Source organism: Theobroma umbraticum, unplaced genomic scaffold, assembly GCF_002168275.2.
Source record: "Theobroma umbraticum cultivar Fairchild unplaced genomic scaffold, ASM216827v3 scaffold_95.0, whole genome shotgun sequence".
NCBI lineage: Eukaryota > Viridiplantae > Streptophyta > Magnoliopsida > Malvales > Malvaceae > Theobroma > Theobroma umbraticum.
The window spans coordinates 4,001,833-4,020,498 of NW_018397257.1; the positions used below are offsets into that span (position 1 = coordinate 4,001,833).

Here is an 18,666-nt window from a genome sequence, read left to right on the forward strand (position 1 = left end):
CATAGTTGATAAATGGTGAAGGGAAGGCAAACTCTATTGGAGGCATAGTGCCAAGAAATTACAAGCAGAATTTTTCATTGGCAAAGCTTTCAATGGAATTTTTTGTCAAAAAATCCGTTGGTAATTTTTGATAAAAAATTCTATCAGAAAATCCATTGGTAATTTGTTTGAAATTTGCTGGAAACTTCCAATGGAAAATTCGTTAAAAATTTCCAACAAAATTCCATTGGAAATTCATTTCAAACGGAACCTTCCATCGAAATTTTGGTGTTCTCTGACGGATTTTGTGTGAAACATTCTACCGAAGTTTAGCTTTTTTTCAACGAATTTATATATATTTGATGAAATTTTCATCAAAAATTTTTGGACGAATTTCCAACGAAAAGTATTTCTGACAATACTTTCAAAGATGAAATTTTCAACAGAAAATTCCATTGAAAATCTATGTCAAAATGTATTTTTAACAAAATTTTGACTATTTCTTATGGAAATTTTCATCAAAAAAAGTCAATTTTTTTGTAGTGTGAGAGTGATAAAGCCTTCAAGAAAGGGTAGGAATCCTATGCTCTTATTTTTTGAAATGAGTATGAAACTGCAATTGGATGGATATTCAGCCTTCATTGAGTCTGTTTCGCTTGAACTAGATGGGTAACAATCTCAAGTTGATTAGTATTTTGGTCACTGTGTAGTTGCATAGGAAGATCTATGACACTGGATTGTTAGTGTTCTAGTTGTAAGTAATTTATGTGATCATTACAATACTGAACAGGGATGTTTTGAATGGGTTGATGCCGTGGCTGGGAATGTACAAGATGGCTTTTGTACAAGGATGAATTTGGGATTTCCTACAAGGGCTGCTAGAGGAGAATTTTTGTATAGGGTATAGGCAAAATGCCAAACTTTTGTTCACTTTGTTGAGTTATGACATTGAGTAATCTCTATAATTTAATGAAATCTTTTCATAGCTTATATATATATATATATTTATATAAACTAACTTCAAATAGACATATTTCATGAAATGTTTTACCATCTGTCGTAACGTACGGGCTCGAGAACTCGACCACTAAACGTAGGTGAAAATAAAATAGCTAGGAGTCGCCACCAATCTTTTTTATTTAGGTGCGATTGGCCACCTATTAAATTGATTCTGATCGACGAAGTCTTAAATTAATTTTAAGTTCATCGAAAGAACGAGAACTGGTTTACGTTTTTTGATATGGGTTTGGAAGTGCGATTACGCATGAAGAAGGGTTAGCACCTCTGTGTCTCTTGTTCCACGAATGGCACCATTTAATTTTAAGTTATCCTATTGTAGCCTACCCTTGATTTTATTCCTATATTTCCTTAATCCTTGCTGATAAGCTGATTGAGTTTTTTATTTGATTTCATGGATGCACATGATGCAATCGTAAAATGATGTTATGAGTAATTCAATTTTAAACGATGAGGTCGGCAATCTTTTATCGGAAAATTGTTCCTAGATCATCCTAACGCTTTGGTGAAGTCTAGAAGTTTTCCTCACCTAGGGATATCCCAAGAAGCACTCATCTCTACGAGCTCTTTGATAAAATCCCATCATCAGAATTCTCACCCCATTAACAAGATAAACATGGCATGCTATGATAAGATAAAATGATGGCATCTACATGAACACATTTATTAATTTAGTTAGTTCGTTATTCATGCAATAATATGTTTAATAATTTAAGGTGATTTATTACCTTGTTCATATATTTATTATTATTTATTAGTTTTTAATTATTTATTATTTTTTAGAGCTTTCTATTTAAATCTATATTCCTTAATTAACATTATGGATTAATACTTTTTGCTTAACTATATATTTTATCAAACAAACAATTAATTAATTTTTAATGGTTGGATTAACTTTATTTAGTGATATTTGTTTAAGCTAATTAACTGACTACATTAATTTAGATTTAAATAAAACATTATGTAAATTTATTTTTTTATATATATATTATTTTTTAACAATGATTTTTTTTGAGTTAATGGGTATTGGAGTATAGAGTTCAGATTTATCACAACGTTTCTGTGAAAACCTGTCTCGAACTCCACATCTAAGAAATTCACCCGAAAAAGGCAACTCTTTGCCTTTTTAAAGTAGAATTGGATCACTCAAAATAATCATTTTATTTTTTATAATAATTATATTTACATCATATATTTTTTATATATTATATTTATGAGTATTTAAATATATTTATAATATAAAAATTTCTTTCTCTTTTTTTATGCTATCCTTCTTATTCACTTATTATTATTATTATTATTATTTAGTTGATTTTTTTGTGACTCATAATATTTCGTATGATTAACGGTTCTATCTTGTGCTTATAACCCATATGTATAAATATATTAAGAAAATGGAAAACTATTGCATAATTTCTAAACAAAAAAAAAATCATAAACATGCAAACTAGAAATTACCAAGCCCAAGAATAAGTCAAATCAACATCCAAGAAAAAGGTCCCTCACCTTACGGGCCAAACCAAACCCAAAGACTTGTGGTTTGACGGGCTCCAACTAAATGTCCAAAAACTGATCTTTCCAAGTGAGTTACAAGCTTGGCCTAGCTCCAAAGGCAGCACCGGTCTGCTCCACTTCCAGGTGCCCAAGCCTCGTGAAACGCACCGTATGGTGCTATGAAGACAAGTCTGCTCTTTCCAAAAACGGTGTCACTTCTTCGAGCCCTCAATTTCCCTACTCTTTATGAAAATGCCACCGTTTTAACGTACCCAACCTTGAGTATATAGCTATTTTCTTTTGCCTTCCCTCCTTTTGGCCATTTTTTTTTTTACTGCCGGCTTTCTCCTTTCTCTCTACTCCAAGGTTTTCTCTCACTTTTCTCCTTCTTTCTCTCTTTCACCTTCCCTCTCTACCCAATGGCTCCTCCATCTTCCTCTAAAAGGAGACCAAAATTTCATCTTCTTTCCTCTCAACCGGCGGCTCCAACCTCAAAACCCCTCCATCCTCCTCCTTTGTCAACCCATTTCCTAAATCTTTTTCTTTGTAGAGATTGCTTTTGATTTTCTCTTCTTTTTTTTTGTAGTGAATCGCTTCATTTTTGTTCTTAATTATGGCTGAAGTAGTTGGCTGCTAGAACTTAAGATTTTTTTTTTTATTTGCAGGTTTCTGTTGTTTGAAGAAAATGGGATTTTTTTTTATTGGATCTGGTTTTTTTTTTTTCAAATCTTCTTTTAGCCCTTCTTTTTGAGCCAGAGTTTTAGAGTTCTTATAGAACCGAATTGTCCAAGGCAATCATGCCCTTCTCGACATGATTTTCGGATGAGTGACCTTCAAGTCAAAAACAAATTTACCGAAAATGACTTCAAATCCCATCTGCTTGAGGAGTATTCAATGTTCTGTATTTTGTTAACACTGGAAGTCAAGCGTGCTACCCGTTTTTTTTTTTTTTTTTGTAATTTTGGTTTAAATTATTTATTTTATTTATTAAGAAGAGTGTCTACAACATCAACATTCATACATAATAAAAACAGAGCATCCATAATAATCATAGCATAAAAAATATTTGAGTTCTTACCCTCAAATTGAGATGCTATATGGAACCCCTTTTCCAGTCACCCCAGGCTCTGAGAATGGCTTCAAAAACTCATATGGCACCATTCCAGCTCCATTTCTGTTCTTAAGATCCTTGTTTGCATTCCTTCCATCGATAATCCCTTCAAGCTCCTTTAACCTCCCATTAAATCTTTCAAATGCCGCTTTTATCACAGGATTTTCAGCCCATGCTGACTCCGGATTTTCTCCCATGTATTCCTCATCCGGAGAATGATTTGATAACACATCCAAAATGGTCATCACTGTAGTTGCTTGAATTTGTGAAGGGAAGCATAGTAGGAGTAAAACTTCAGGTTTGTTCATGAAAAATTCCCAATCTTTATCGGTTGCCTCTTCGGTGGGCATATTTCTTCTGGCAATCGTTGGCCTACTGGGAAAGTAGCCTGCATATGTATATTGTCCAAAGTTCACAGATGCATGATGACCTGAGGATACCCAAGCAATGGTTGTAATAATGTGGATTAGATCTTCTGGGGTTTTGAGGACAGGCCACCAAGGTTCATCTTTCTTGTCACCATGTCCAACCGTACGAATTTCGGTCCACCATGCTTGAAGTTCTTCGTCTGACTCCACAAGACTTGCATTTGGATAGTAGTAGTTGACATAGTCGGAAACCCATTCTTTGAGAATATCCCAAAAAAAGAGTCCATCATTGGCAAAAGGGTAATCCTGGATTGTTAGCCTTACGCCATGAGGAGCACTTGGATCTTCAACAGCCATCCCCCTATAATTAAAAAAAAAAAGTGAGGAAAATAGGAAACTAAAATGTTAGCACTGATCTATTATTTCATGGCCAGGGCCTCACGTTTCAGAGAATCTAATAACAAGAAAAGAAATTACCTGCTAATTAAGTCTGCAGGCAGTGCTTGATGATCAAATCGCCACTGAAGGCCATAGGCAGCAGAACAAAGCTCCATGGAGTACTTGCCAGGGCTGAAGCAGCTCTCAATGATCCCACCAGCACTGATAAGATATTCCCGAGCTAGTGCATTGATCTCCATTGTGTAACGGAAATGAGGATGTAGCAATCTATAGATTGGATGCATTGCACTGAGTTGTCGATTAGTAGCAATTATATAAGGTTCGGTACAACAATGAGTTCTTAACCTGCAATAGAAATTAAAAGTTAACATGTCAAAAGAAAAAAAATTAATTCTATTCCAATAATCTAAATTGATATAGAAAGTGTACATACCAATGACTAACAAGCTGGTGATAACCGGAATCATGAGCAAGGACATGAGCTTTGGCAAGCCTCCAAAGCCAGACACCCGAGGAATGCCAAGAAGATCTGTATACTTCTTTCCACTGCGGCTTTCCATCCATGGGTGGCCGAGTAAGCTCGATGGCCAGAGGCCTCAGCGTCTCGTCTGGATTTAAGAAAAATAGTGTGCGTGATCCATACAGTGTTGTACCTTCAAGCTCTCTAACTTGCTTGACATATGGTAGTAGCAAGTCGTGGTAATCTAGGACGAACAACTTTTTTTGTTTCATTGCCTGCATAAATTTATTCCAAATCAAAACCATTGTTTCTTTGCACCATCTTCGTCTGAACATTTGAAGTGAATATTGCCTACCTCATCAAATGTCATGTAACCTTTGATTTCACACTCGATCATTTCTTTGGTAATTGCTGATTCTGGGGGACCATAGATATCAGGGTCAAGTTTGCTCTTCATTGGCCATTCCTGTAGGATTTTATTGAAAATTTTATAGCTCTGGGACTAAACCAATGTACTTCTATCTTTTCTTCAACATGCCCATAAATTATGCTAGCCATAAGACCTTTTACACATAAATTGCCAAAAAAATTATTGAAAAATGTTATGCATATGTAGATGCATGCACTTGTAATCATTAGTTGTGAATTTTTTTTTAGGGTACATAATCATGAGTTATGAACTAATTAATCAAACACCTCCCATGTCAATATTAGAGATTAAGGTGTTGCTTGGTTAAAACTATTTAAAGTTTTAATATTGGAAGATTTAATATTTCCAAGTACAATTAGTTACTCGTCTGGACACCACTCAATATTGAGCATTTTTAATAAATTATTAAAAATATTAGTAATAGTTAAACCTATCTTATACATTTAGTCAAGTTTGTTTAAATTTTTTTTATCATTAATTGACTTCATTACTTATCTTCTTTCGACTTTAATCTTAGGTTTTTTGTTTTCTTTTTTAATTCTTACTAAATGTAAAATTCTATACAATTATTTTACAAAAAAATAATAAAAATCTATTGGGGTTTAATTTTCAACGATATACCAAATAATTTAATTTCATAGTACAAATTCAATGTTAATTGAAATTAAATGTCAACACTTAATGTTCAATATTAAAATTTTAAGATTATGTAAATAGCACCTACGTTAAACCTTATATATTCCTACACCCTTATCTTGTATTAAGTCGTCTGGGGTTTTAAGATGAGTTATTTTAGTCCATCCACAATGAGAGAACACTTTCCGGTATCTGCATAAATCATACCGTCAGTAATTGAATAGCATATGGGTTGATTCCGGCGATGGTTTGTCGAGCAAACTCCTCATCCCTAAACCAAAAGAATTTGTCTCCTGCAAATGAAAAAAACGAATAAGTGTGCAGGTAGCATTGATCATCCATGCAACATGCTTTATTATAATTGAGGAGCTTGACTTTCATGTAAATTAATAATAAGTTTTATGAGTCATTCTTTATTATAATCAGTGCAGTTCCAAATTCAATGAAGTTCATATAGGAGAGAAAGAGGAGCGAGGGAGAGCTCACTGTCCATTGTCGCAGGAGTCTCAAAGCGCAACACATTGTCACTTCCATCAGAAATAGCCTTGACAAGTCTAGGAAGAATTGTTCTCCACAAGCCTTGATTATCCTGGGGGGGCAAGTCAATCCCCTCATTGAACAGCTGGTCTATGGCTGTGAAGTATGGGAATCCAAGGTCACTGTCCACAATCGCTGTCTGCAGCGATGGGATCACTGCGTGAAACGCAGAGTAGACGGTCTTTGCGGAGAATGTTAGCTGCTTCACCTCGGAGAAGGCTTCATCCCTTGGCACGTAGAAGAGATTGCTCCTTTTCTCCGAAAGAGGATCTGCATACATTTCCATCAATCTTTATTATCAAAACAGCATCACAAGCACTAGTTACTAATTAATTGTAATCAACTCTTCACTTTTCAGTAAAATATGTACGTTGTTAAATCAAATATTTTAATTATTTTTTTTAAAATAAATAATTTATATTTATCTGAATATTTAATTCAATAATTAATATATTATTTTTTATTTAAAAAGTAAAACTGGAATCCTCTTTCTCTAAATAAAAATAACTCATTTTTTTTGTGAAATTTCAATTCATAACAGAGAAAAAAATCCTGGTAAGATTGACGTGTACTCTCATCACAAGTTATGGTCCAAATTCACTGTTTTCTCTATGTCTTTCTCGTGCACCAAGTCGCTATTTCAAGCCAATTTACCTAGATTGTTACGCCTCTGTCACTGATTTTTTCGTATCATTTTTTTTTGTTAAAGTCAGAAGATGAAAATAATTCAATGACAGGGATAAGGATATCCCATATCGTCCATACAAAAACCTGTATTAGACAAAAAGTTGCAGAAAAACACAATCCATGTTCTGTACACTTGATAAGGATTTTCTGCTACCATCTACAAGTCTACAACCACGAGGGACCATTTCTTTCTTAACTTTTCCTGAAATTTTCTCGACTGAATTGTCTGATCTTCCTCAATCACTATCTAATAATTGAGTGTAATTTCATTACAAAATAATTGACTATTTTGGGACGAATTTCTGTCAAATTTTGCCAAGGAAACTCTTTTCAAATACTTCTTTTGAAATTTTAGACGAATTTCAATTACTATCTAATAAATATGGGTACTAATTTCCTTTTTTTTGACAATTTAAGCCCTGTAACACAGTAAAATGACTGAAAAAAATACTAATTGATAAGGTTGCCGGGTTGAATGGCAAAGGCGAAGGGACATGCATGTCAATTGAAGTAGCCGCACCTTTTAGTACTATCACAATAATGGTCCCACAAACCGTCCAATAATGACACAATTTGTTATCGAATGTCAAAAGTTAATTGAGCATTTACGTTTGATGGTTTCTGGACCAGAAAACTACTTATCAAACCATACATAACGTAAGGACTATCCCATCTTTCCTTTTTATTTGTTATTTTTGTTTCTGTTAACCATCAAAATAGAAAGAGACTAGTCTGTTTGAGCAAAGTGGATTTCATAGCTAGGAATGTTGTCATCATTTATATATATATATATATATATATATATATATATGTGGGTAAATTGAAGGCATGAATTAAACTTTGCTTATACCTGAATCACAGGGTGGACGACCAGTCCGGCAACGTCTAGGGTAAGGAAGATCTTGACTGCCGCCGAGCACAGGTCTTTTTTTATTTGGATCAGAATCGGGATCACCAAGATCATTGTAAACATCATAATCATATATCCTCTCAAAAGCCTTACGCTCTCCTACACCGTTGCCTCTCAAAGCCTCCAGCTCTCCCTTTCTCAATCTCTTTAATCCGCCTGGTGTTTGTGATGGCAAGTATGACTGAACCCCAAAAAAATAATTAATAATCAAACTTATGATGAATTACACTTAATATAACTACTTTTAAGCTAGCATATTTATTGAAGACTACCGATAATATAAAACTAGACAGCTACAATGCCAAGGGATTATTGATATATGATTCAATTATTATTTTATTATTAAAACAAAGCAGAATCGACTGTGTTTCTTCTGTTTAGCTTTGATCAGACGTACGGTGCTGAGTTTTCACATCATTTGACAAGCATGCATGACCATGCACAATGTACCCTTCAATGCCCAAATTGATATTACTCTACTGCTACAGTTTTCCTTTCTTCTTGTTTGCAGGACAAAAGCTAGATTTAAATTTCTGGATCTAGGTTTTTTCCATAAACTTTTATCTCTGTATCTAGAAATTAATTAAACTAAGCAATTAACACCAGGTATATATGTTGGCAGTAATGTAGGGTAATGCGTCGAATATTGTAAGTCAAGTTTTCTGGATTGTTAAACAATTTCATGTTAATTGAAATGAAACAATAAAAGCTGATTGATGCCGCTCCTAGTACGTATTACAGGGACCAGTCACGTGGGAAACGTTTGGTGCATTAAGGGCCACGACGGTCAGATAAATTGTGGTTGTCGTTTTCAAATGTTTTGACTTTGCCGGTTCTGCAGTCTACCAAACCATAGTTGCGGGACCACTTCATGACAATAATTAAGCTATTTTGTTTGGTAGCAATGATCAGCATCTTATATTCCCACCTTCAGATAATATTTCTATGCTGAATATTATTGCTCTTTTGAAAATCATGTTTCTTTTGATGTTAACAACAAGGGAACATGCATATGAATATTTAGTTTATTAATTAATATATAATTTTTTTATTTAAAAAATAAAATTCAAACGTTATTTTTCAATTTAAAAAATAATGAAGGGAACATCTTAGTATTTTCTTTTCTTTTCTTTTGTGCTTTTTACGGCAAAATAAAAGATACTGCCTTTCTTCAACATTTTTATCTAGTTTTTTATCTGATACGTTTTATTTTTGTATTTTTTTTATTTTGATTTTTGTTTTTTTCACAATGTTGATGTTCAATATTTTTAATGTAAAAAAAAGAAATTTTACTATGAAATTAAAACAAAGGAAAAAGTATTTAAAAATGAAAAAAAGATCTCTGGAAAAATAGTACTTAGTTTGGTTTTATATTTAATAAAAATAAAGATCAAAGAAATTCAACATTTAAATACTTTACTTAAATAGGTGAAGAAATAAATGAGGAGTGAAATAATAGAATAATTACGACACATTTGGTTTACGGAATGAAATAAAATAACTATTTTGTGATAATAAAATAAAGCAAAAATAGAATAAAATGATTATCATATATATTGTTTGGTTTATGGAATTGAATAAGATAAGAATTGCTATTATGATTCTTTCTAATATTTGATTTGTAAGAATAGTTTTAAAATAATCAAAGAATAAATGACAAAATGACAAAATTACCTTTCATTATAATATTTTATTTTTAATTTAAAATATTTATTTTTAATAATTTATAAAAAATTAATAATAAACTTTTATTCAAAACTTTAATATGATTGTTAATCTCAGTTTAATTTTATTTTTTAAAGTATTAATTAATTTATAATTTAAACATTAATATGATTATTTTTTAGCTAAAAAATTCTTATATATCATATTATGTACACACTAAGGCACGGGCACACTCCAAACTAAGATATAATAAAGACAACAAAAGTATATTTATTGACAGGTATTTTAAAGTGAAGAGGTTATTTATTAAAACATTATTACATGAATGCAACGTTAGTAATTAATGTGATAATTGTACCCTTTGAACATTGATTAGAAAAAATTGATAAATAAATGTAGAGAGTCGCGAATTCTGACCTGGTCAGTGCAAAAAATTCTCTTCTGAGGATTGTCAAACTTGGAGTGAACCCACGAATTACAGTTGACACTAATCGGCCCTTTACCCTTGAAGCCACGGAGCACGATGTCCACCAAAAACATCTCTTTGTGGTGCTCATTCTCGACGACGACTGCGCCAATCTCCCCAAAATTGGCCCCTACTTTGAATTCCGCCTCATAAGTCACATCGTCACCTTCTTGTTTTACTCGATGTGCATAGGCCTTAATGGTGTCCTTCTCTAGCCCCGTTTCTACAAAACAGGCCAAAAACAAACGTATGGGGCTTCTTTGCAAATAGATGGCTCTTTTCCTTTTAACTCAGTATCTGGATTCCTTTTTTTTTTTGTTTATTTTATTTGTTTAATTATGTATAATAAAATGCTTAAATGCAATAAATGTCCTCTTCATTATAGCTTGAGATTGAAAACTGCAAACTCTCACTTCCAGTGTCCCATCGATCATAATACAACTGAACTGTCACAAACACGTGGTCACCTCAAACTTCTTTCTTCATTTTTAATTTTTTATTTTTAAAAATAGAATTTTATTCTTAATAAAAGCATCTATTAATAAATCAAAACTCCCGTACTCATTCTATTGATTAATGCATAATATTTAAAAAAAAAAAAAATCGAATCCCCTATCTCCAAATAATTTAAAAAACAAAATCAAAACCTCTGTGCGTGATTGTGTGAAAGATGTCAACAATTTAGTTAAGTACTGAAAAATTTTATCTAAAATAAAAAGGAAAAGGAATGTAAAAGCAGTACGTGATTAATCTCTTTTAGAGAAGTATGATTACAGCAGCTAGAAGGATGAAAACAGGAATCTAGCTACCTGAAATTTTTGTGGTATACATTTCTCCTTAAGATGAACTTCAATAATAAATAGAGCTTTCTTCCGGAAAATAAAGTGAAAAAGGTTTCTGAGAGGAAAATCCAGTTTCCAAAAATCTTGGTTACCCTTTGAAAAAAAAATTGTGTAAACCCTTTCAAAAGAAAAGTAAAAAATTATATAAATAGTTTAAGAGAAGAAGAAAGAGAGAAACAAATAGTACTGACTTTTATTACTGCCCTTGAAAAACCCTGAAAACTTTGTTTCACTTACTTGGATCAAGCTCAGCACTAACAAGCTCCAAGAGAATTGATTTACCAAGCAAGTCTTGGATATCATCTAGCCCTCTTTCTAATCCTAAGTTCGTGAGGAAACCACCAACAGTTTGTTTTACAGTGACCAAAGCTTTGACAGCGGAAGCTGAACCATCAACTTTATCAATAACAGTACTGGCCACTGCTGCTTTAATTTTGTTTGGGACAAAGCCAGGTCTAAAGGTTGTACGAGTTTTGCAGAATGAAGAAGAAGGCCTGGATTTCACAGGCAGAAAAGCACAGCCAGTTCCATGGAAAAATGGCTTGTGCAATGGCAGTAGGGTTTTGGGGGTGCTGGAATGGTAAGCATGTGGCTTCAACATTGTTTCTTTTTTCTCCTATTTTTTGGCTTAATCCTTGCCTTAGAGAGAGCAGATATATCTAAGGTTAAAGGTTGTGGTTGGAGAAGGATGTCTCGGCAAATGACCTCTACGCTATCTTATGTCCTGTAGGGTTTAACCAGGTGGCGAAAGAGAAGACCATGATTCTTTTTCTTTTGTTTTTTTTTTTAAAAAAAATTTCTGTTTAGGTTGAAAGAGAGAGAGAGACTCTTTTCTGTTTTATTTGCTTCAATATGTAAGTCACAATAATATTTGACGTGACGTAAAGAATTTTTTGATATTAATAACCATAGAAGTGAAATAAAAAATTAGAATATGAATAGAAGTGTCTAAACTATCAAACTAGTGAGTAATGTTCATATAAAAAATAAAAACAAATTTCAACCTCATAGGCAAATGAAGTGCTTGAATATATTCACATTAATCTTACAAAAAATTATCATAAAATGTTGGTTGGATATTAGTTGTTTGTTTTACAATACTGCTCTTTTCTAAACATTAAAGGTAACTTGACTTGATTAGTCACATTAAGTGTTGTATCTTGCTAAAAGCTACAAAAAAAAAAAACTATACACAGCACTAAATTGATAATCATTCTTAAACAAAAGATTTTCTGGCAAGTTTAAGCGGATCTCAATAGATTTTCTTGGACACCATGCTGCATCAGAATAAAACAATAAATATATAAGAAGCTAACTCTAATTTGCATTTGATCAAGAATAAGCAAAAAAATAAATTGGAAGCGTTGAGTTTTGAAAACCAAATCAGTAAAATTAACTATAATATTTTTATTATATAATATTGAAACTAATATGTATAATTGACGTCAAGACATTGTGAAAACACTAATTATGATAAGGTTAGAAACCCCATTAAAGTGAACACCAATTTTGACAAAGTTAGAAAACCCCATTAAAATGTATAATGGCCAAAATCCCATTTTGATTAGTCAAATTAAAAATACTAAAATTTTTTACTCTTTTAAAAATAGCCTAGAGAAAATAAGCACTCATGCTTATTAAAGAAAATATTCTTTATTTAATCTCAGCTTGAATGTGCTTAGCAATTAACCCAAAAAGATTTTATATAACTATTCTTAAGGAAGAGAACCTTGTTACTTTTCCTATGTAAGATTATTACAATTCCTAAATAAAATAAATAAGTAAATAATCTAATATAAACTTCATTAGAGTACAAGTAAAATAAAAAATAATTAAGAAAAAATAATTATCAAATAACCTTCCTTACCTTAATGCACAAGTTACCTAAATAATATACTTATGGATCATTTTCCTTAAATTGAAGAAAAATCGCTTTCAAGATCCATGTTTTCTTTATCTTCTCCATAGTAAAGAAAGAGATCAGCTACGTTAAAGGTAGAAGATACTTCATAATCTTTAGGAAGTTTAATCTTGTAAGTATTCTCATTAATACGTTCCAAGACTCGAAATGGTCCATCAACTCAAGGAGATAATTTGGCACAAGACTTAAGAAAAACATTCTTTCCTTAAGTAAATCCACATTAAGTCTTCTTCTTGTAAGCTTCTTATACTTGTTGGCTTACTTTTGGTATCTGACAATTTGACGAATAATCTTCTCTCAAACATCTTTATGAAGCTTCTTTATTTGCTTAGCACGTTCTTCAATATCAGCATTAAATTCATAAGTACTTGGTAACGTAGGAAGGTCTAAAGGACTAAATGGGCATTTTTCATACATTACTTCGAATGGACATCTTCTAGTGGTTTGACTCACAGAATTATTATAACAAAATTCCGTTTATGCTAAAACAAAATCCCATTGGTGAATGTGTTTACCCATAAAGCTTCGCAATAAGTTTCTGCAATAAGTTTCCTAAACTTTTGTTGATCACTTTTGTTTGACTATCCGTTTAAAGGTGCCTTGTTAAACTAAATTGCAAGTGAGTTCTCATTTTTCTCTAAAAAGTTCATCAAAAATGACTCATGAACTTCACATCTCGATCTCAAGTGATGGTTTTTGGAATTTCATGGGGAAGTATAATTTCTTTAAAACATAAATCAACTTTGTGAGAAGCATCATCTATTTTATGGCACAAATGAGCCATTTTGGAAAATTTATTAATGACTATCATTACAAAGTCTTTTCACCTTTGAGTTCTTGGTAAACCCAAAACAAAATCCATACTCACATCTATCCAAGGGTTTCAGGAATGGTAATGGTTTCTACATACCTAAGTTTTGATTCTCGAACTTGGCAATGTAGCAAATATGACACTTTGGAATATTTCAAATGATATCTCATTTTAGCTTGGGCCAATAAAATTTTCTTTCACAAAAGTCAATGTTTGGTCTCTCCCAAAATGTCCAACTAATCCTCCATTATAAACTTCCTAAATAATAGATTAGCGTAAAGAATACTGAGGGATGCACAATTGTTTACCTTTGAAAAAATGCCCTTTTTGTTGGTAAAATTGTCAATAAAGATGTTGAGAATTAGACTTTAATATCTTTCCAAATTCAAAATCTTTTTTATACAATTCTTTCACAACTTCAAAACCAACAACCTTTAATTGTAAGGTAGAAAAAAGAGTAAGGCAACGACTTAAAGCATCAGTTACCTTATTTTACATACTTGACTTGTGCTTGAAGAGAATTGGAAAAGTTTGAAGAAACTCACTCCAAGCTGCATGTTAGCGATTAAACTTGTGTTTGGAGTTGAGATGTTTAAGGGCTTCGTGGTTAAAATATAAGACAAATTCCAATGGCAACAAATAATGGCTCTAATGGTCTAGGGCTCAAATAATGGCATAAACTCTTTATCATACGTTGAGTATTTCAACTTTGCTTCATTGAGTTTCTTATTAAAAAGGCAATTGGTCGCCTTTCTTGAAATAAAAAAACACAAATGCCTACATTAGAGGCATTACAATCTACTTTAAGCACCAAATCAAAATTTGAAAATGCAAGCACGGGAGCCTTAGCAGTCATCTCTTTCAATTCCTCAAAGCTATGTTTGTGCCTTGATACTCCATATAAAACTATCTTGCTTAAGGCATTCAGTAAGTGTAGCAACAATAGAACTAAAATTTTTGATGAAATGTCGATAAAAAGAGGTTAATCCATTAAAGCTTTGAACATTATGAAGTGACTTCGGAACTAGCCAGTTGATAATAACATCAACTTTGCTTTGATTCACTTCAATCTCTTAGCTTGACACAATATATTCCAAAAAGATAACTTTGTTTATCATAAATTCACACTTTTTTAAGTTAGAAAAAAGCTTTTACTCTCAAAGTACTTCAAAGATCTGTCGTCAATGTTCAAAATGCTCCTTCTGACTTTTACTATACACCAAAATATTATCAAAACAAACCACAACAAACTTCCCAATAAAAGGGTAGAATACATGGCTTATCAAGCGCATAAAGGTGTTGGGTGTATTAGAGAGGCCAAATGGCATAACTATCTATTCATATAACCCATCACAAGTTTTAAATGCAGTTTTTCGAATTTGGTGATAACCATTACGCAGATCATTCTTAAAGAAGATAATAGCACCATGTAATTGATCCAATAAATCATTAAGTCTTAAAATGAGAAAACAATACTTGATGGTGATTTTGTTGACAACACGACTATGAAGGCACATATGCCATGTTCCATTTTTTTTTTGAAACTAATAAAGTAGGAACAGCACAAGGGTTAACATTTTTTTCCAAGTCTTTCTCCAAAAGTTGTTTGATTTGATGTTGTAACTCTTTATGACTTTGTGGACTCATGTGATAAGCAAGCCTGTTTGGAATTATAGAACCAAGGATGAAATCGATGGCATACTGAATATCTTGCCTTGGTGGCAATCCGTGGTGTGTCTTATTAAGTACAACATCACAAAACTCCTCAATTATGGGCTTGACATCCTTGGACAAGGATAAAGATACTTCATTCTCTTCACAAACTAATAAAAGGTATAAGAAGCTTGACTCACGATAAGCTTTGTTTAAACTAGAAACAATGATAAGTGTTTTATCTTCCTTTTGTCTCTTTGGGTGATCTTTTGGTTTTAGTGGAGTCAACATAATTTTTTCTCCATCCTTAATGAAGCACTAAGTATTCTTGTATCCGTCATGGTAAACTCGACGATCATATTGCCATGGACGTCCCAACAACAAGTAACATGTGTCCATTAAGATAACATCACACTAGACTTCATCTTGATACTTATTTCTAATAAAGAATTGAACATAATTTAGTTACCTTAATTTCATTTCCTTTTCTCAACTTTCATCTTCAATCATTATAGTAGTGTTGAAGTTATGGCGAACAACAAGAGCTTCTGCATGGTCGACGAAAACTTTTTTGGTCTCATATTTGTTGAATATTTTTAACTTATCTTCTACTTCTTCCATGGTTATTCCATAACTTTTTCTTCTACTAAGGAGATAATTCTTCGATTTGGAAAATCCAAAGCAATATGCCTAAATTCTTAGTATTTGAAGCACTTTTTATTGACATTAGAAGCACAAGTAGAAGTACTTTCTTTATCATTTTTGTTTGCAACTTTGAAAAGGTTTACCTTTTGAGGTAAAATGATTATTGAACTTTGTCTCTTACAATTTGACATAGAATTCTTTTGTCTAGATAAACTCACTGAGTTTTCCCATGATTGTTGTTTTTTAACCTTTAATGCTAATATGGTGACACCATTTATATTTCAATATAGTTGTAGTTGAACAACATCTACAATTTCAACATTAAAACCTCCAAGATAATGAGCTACAATTTACTCTTCAAGTTCATAAGCATTGCACTTCATGTGAAGTTCTTCAAACTCGAATTTATATTCTTCCACTGACATTGTTTTTTACCTCAAGTTATGAAATTTAATAAAAATTTCTTATCAATAGTGCTTAAGAAAGAACTTACGTTTGAGTTCTCGATGCATCTTATCCCATGTTCTAATCTTATTACAACATTTTCTTTCTCATTGCAATTTGAATTTTTTCCACTAAATAAAGACGTGTTTTTTTTTAATTTAAATGCAACAAACTTCATACGTTTTTCATCAGGAACATCTTTGAGCTCGAAAACTCTTTCCACTGTGTAGAACCATTCAAGAAAATCACTAGGGTTAAGCCTTATTTCAAACTTAGGAATGTTTACCTTGATCCCTAAATCTTTATTAGCAATAGTTCTTAGACGACGTATAAATACTTTCTTATCAAAAGACGATTCTTGATAGAAAATATTAGTATTATCCTCTCATCGCTAGAGCTACTATTGTTGATTTAAGTAGTATAATGTCTTACAAGTTGCTTTTGTAATTCTTGAACCTAGCGACGTAATTCCTCAATCTCGATCTTATGAACATTTCTTTGACGATTTTGGTATTTTGGTGGTATTTTATTATATAGTGATGATAATGTGGTGATGCAAAAAAAAAATGATGACAGAACTATATAACAATAAAAGAGACAAAATTACCTGAACAAGAAGAGTCAAAACTCAACAACGACAAGAACTCAAACTATGCAGCAAAAAATGATCCTTCCACTCTAATACCAAACTAATTCAGGGATGTTATGAAAACACCAATTGTGCTTAAGTTAAAAACCCCATTAAGGTGAACACCAATCTTGGCAAGGTTAAGAAACTCCACTAAGGTGAATAATGGCCAAAACCCTATTTTGGTTAGTCAAACCAAAGATACTAAAATTTCTTACACTTTTGAAAGAACCAATAAAAAATAAGCACTCTTGCTTATTAAAGAAAATATTCTCTATTTAATCTCAACTTGAATGTGCTTAAGAATTAACCCAAAAGAGCTTTATATAACTATTCTTAAAGAAGAGAACCTTCTTACTTTTTCTATATAGGATTATTATAATTCTTAAATAAAATAAATAAGTAAATAATGTAACTTGAACTTCCTTGGAGTACAAGTATAGTAAAAGACAATTAAGAAAAAAATAGTTATAGAAATAACCTTTCCTAACTTAATGCACAAACTGCCTAAATGATATCTTCCTGTATCAATAACATTATGAAAATATCCCTTCATTACATGAAATGTCAAATGAGAAAAAAAAATTGTATGGGTAAACAACATATTTATGGTAAATATTGAATGATAATATATATTTCATGATGGCATAAGTCATGATAAAATTATATGCCATGTTTTCAACATTGTACAACAATTTTGCTTCCATATCCCATTCTCCACTACTGCAAGACTATGTGCTAGTCTATCCATGCATAACGAAAAAATATAAAGTGACAATGGGTCACTCTGTTGCACACCTCTAGATAGAGAAAAGCTATTTGAGAGAATCCCATTCCATAGAATTCGAGAACTACAGTACATATAATTATGCCAATCAGAGGTTTGGGAATGTGTGCTTTTCTCAAGGTATCATGTATAAACTCCCAACAAAAATGGTCATAAGCCTTCTTGAGATCAGTCTTTACTATCATCTAACCTAAGTTCTTACTTCTTTCAGAATGAATGAACCACCTCCTCGACAATAATTATATTATCAGTAATGTGTCTTCCAAGGATGAAGCTAGACTTTGTATCCATAGACTTTTAATTTTATGGGAATCTTGCCCCATCCATGTTTCCCTTTGCTTGCTCCATTTCTATTTTAATGCTAAGTGTCAAAAATGTTAAAATCTCCCCTAACGACAAACCATAGAGTTTCTTCTTTCTCCGTTAAGTACATGGCAGTTTTTTTTCTTGATTTTCTTATTTTTAACTTGTTATGCCATTGATTTATTGGGTTATTTATTTTGCTACAATTTCAAGTGGATTTTTCAAGCTGCAATTAGAAATATATTGTTTTTGTTTATGGTCTTTCGAGGTTTTTACTCAAAATTTCTATTATTTTCAAATCAATAATTGATGATAAAATGACATGCTATATATTATAATTGAAGATGACGTGACATATTAATGTAGTATGATAATATGAACATGTGACATTTTTTACTTTTCACAGTAATATCATATTAGTGTCATGTGGATATAATATGATAATTGACATTTTAACTAATGGTAATTAATCA

At 32.0% G+C, this 18,666-nt stretch overlaps 1 protein-coding gene across 1 annotated transcript; it reads right to left on the reverse strand.

Annotated features, from left to right (window-relative positions):
• Positions 1–3,489: 3,489 nt before the first annotated feature.
• On the reverse strand, positions 3,490–11,733 carry LOC110411880 (linoleate 13S-lipoxygenase 2-1, chloroplastic-like). The gene is made up of 9 exons (XM_021422236.2): positions 11,239–11,733; positions 10,111–10,382; positions 7,969–8,209; positions 6,381–6,701; positions 6,102–6,187; positions 5,184–5,294; positions 4,802–5,103; positions 4,447–4,713; positions 3,490–4,330 (listed from the first exon to the last, which is right to left on the reverse strand). Exons 1-9 carry the CDS (start codon positions 11,600–11,602, stop codon positions 3,571–3,573), a joined length of 2,724 nt encoding a protein of 907 aa, XP_021277911.1. The 5' UTR covers positions 11,603–11,733; the 3' UTR covers positions 3,490–3,570.
• Positions 11,734–18,666: the final 6,933 nt, after the last annotated feature.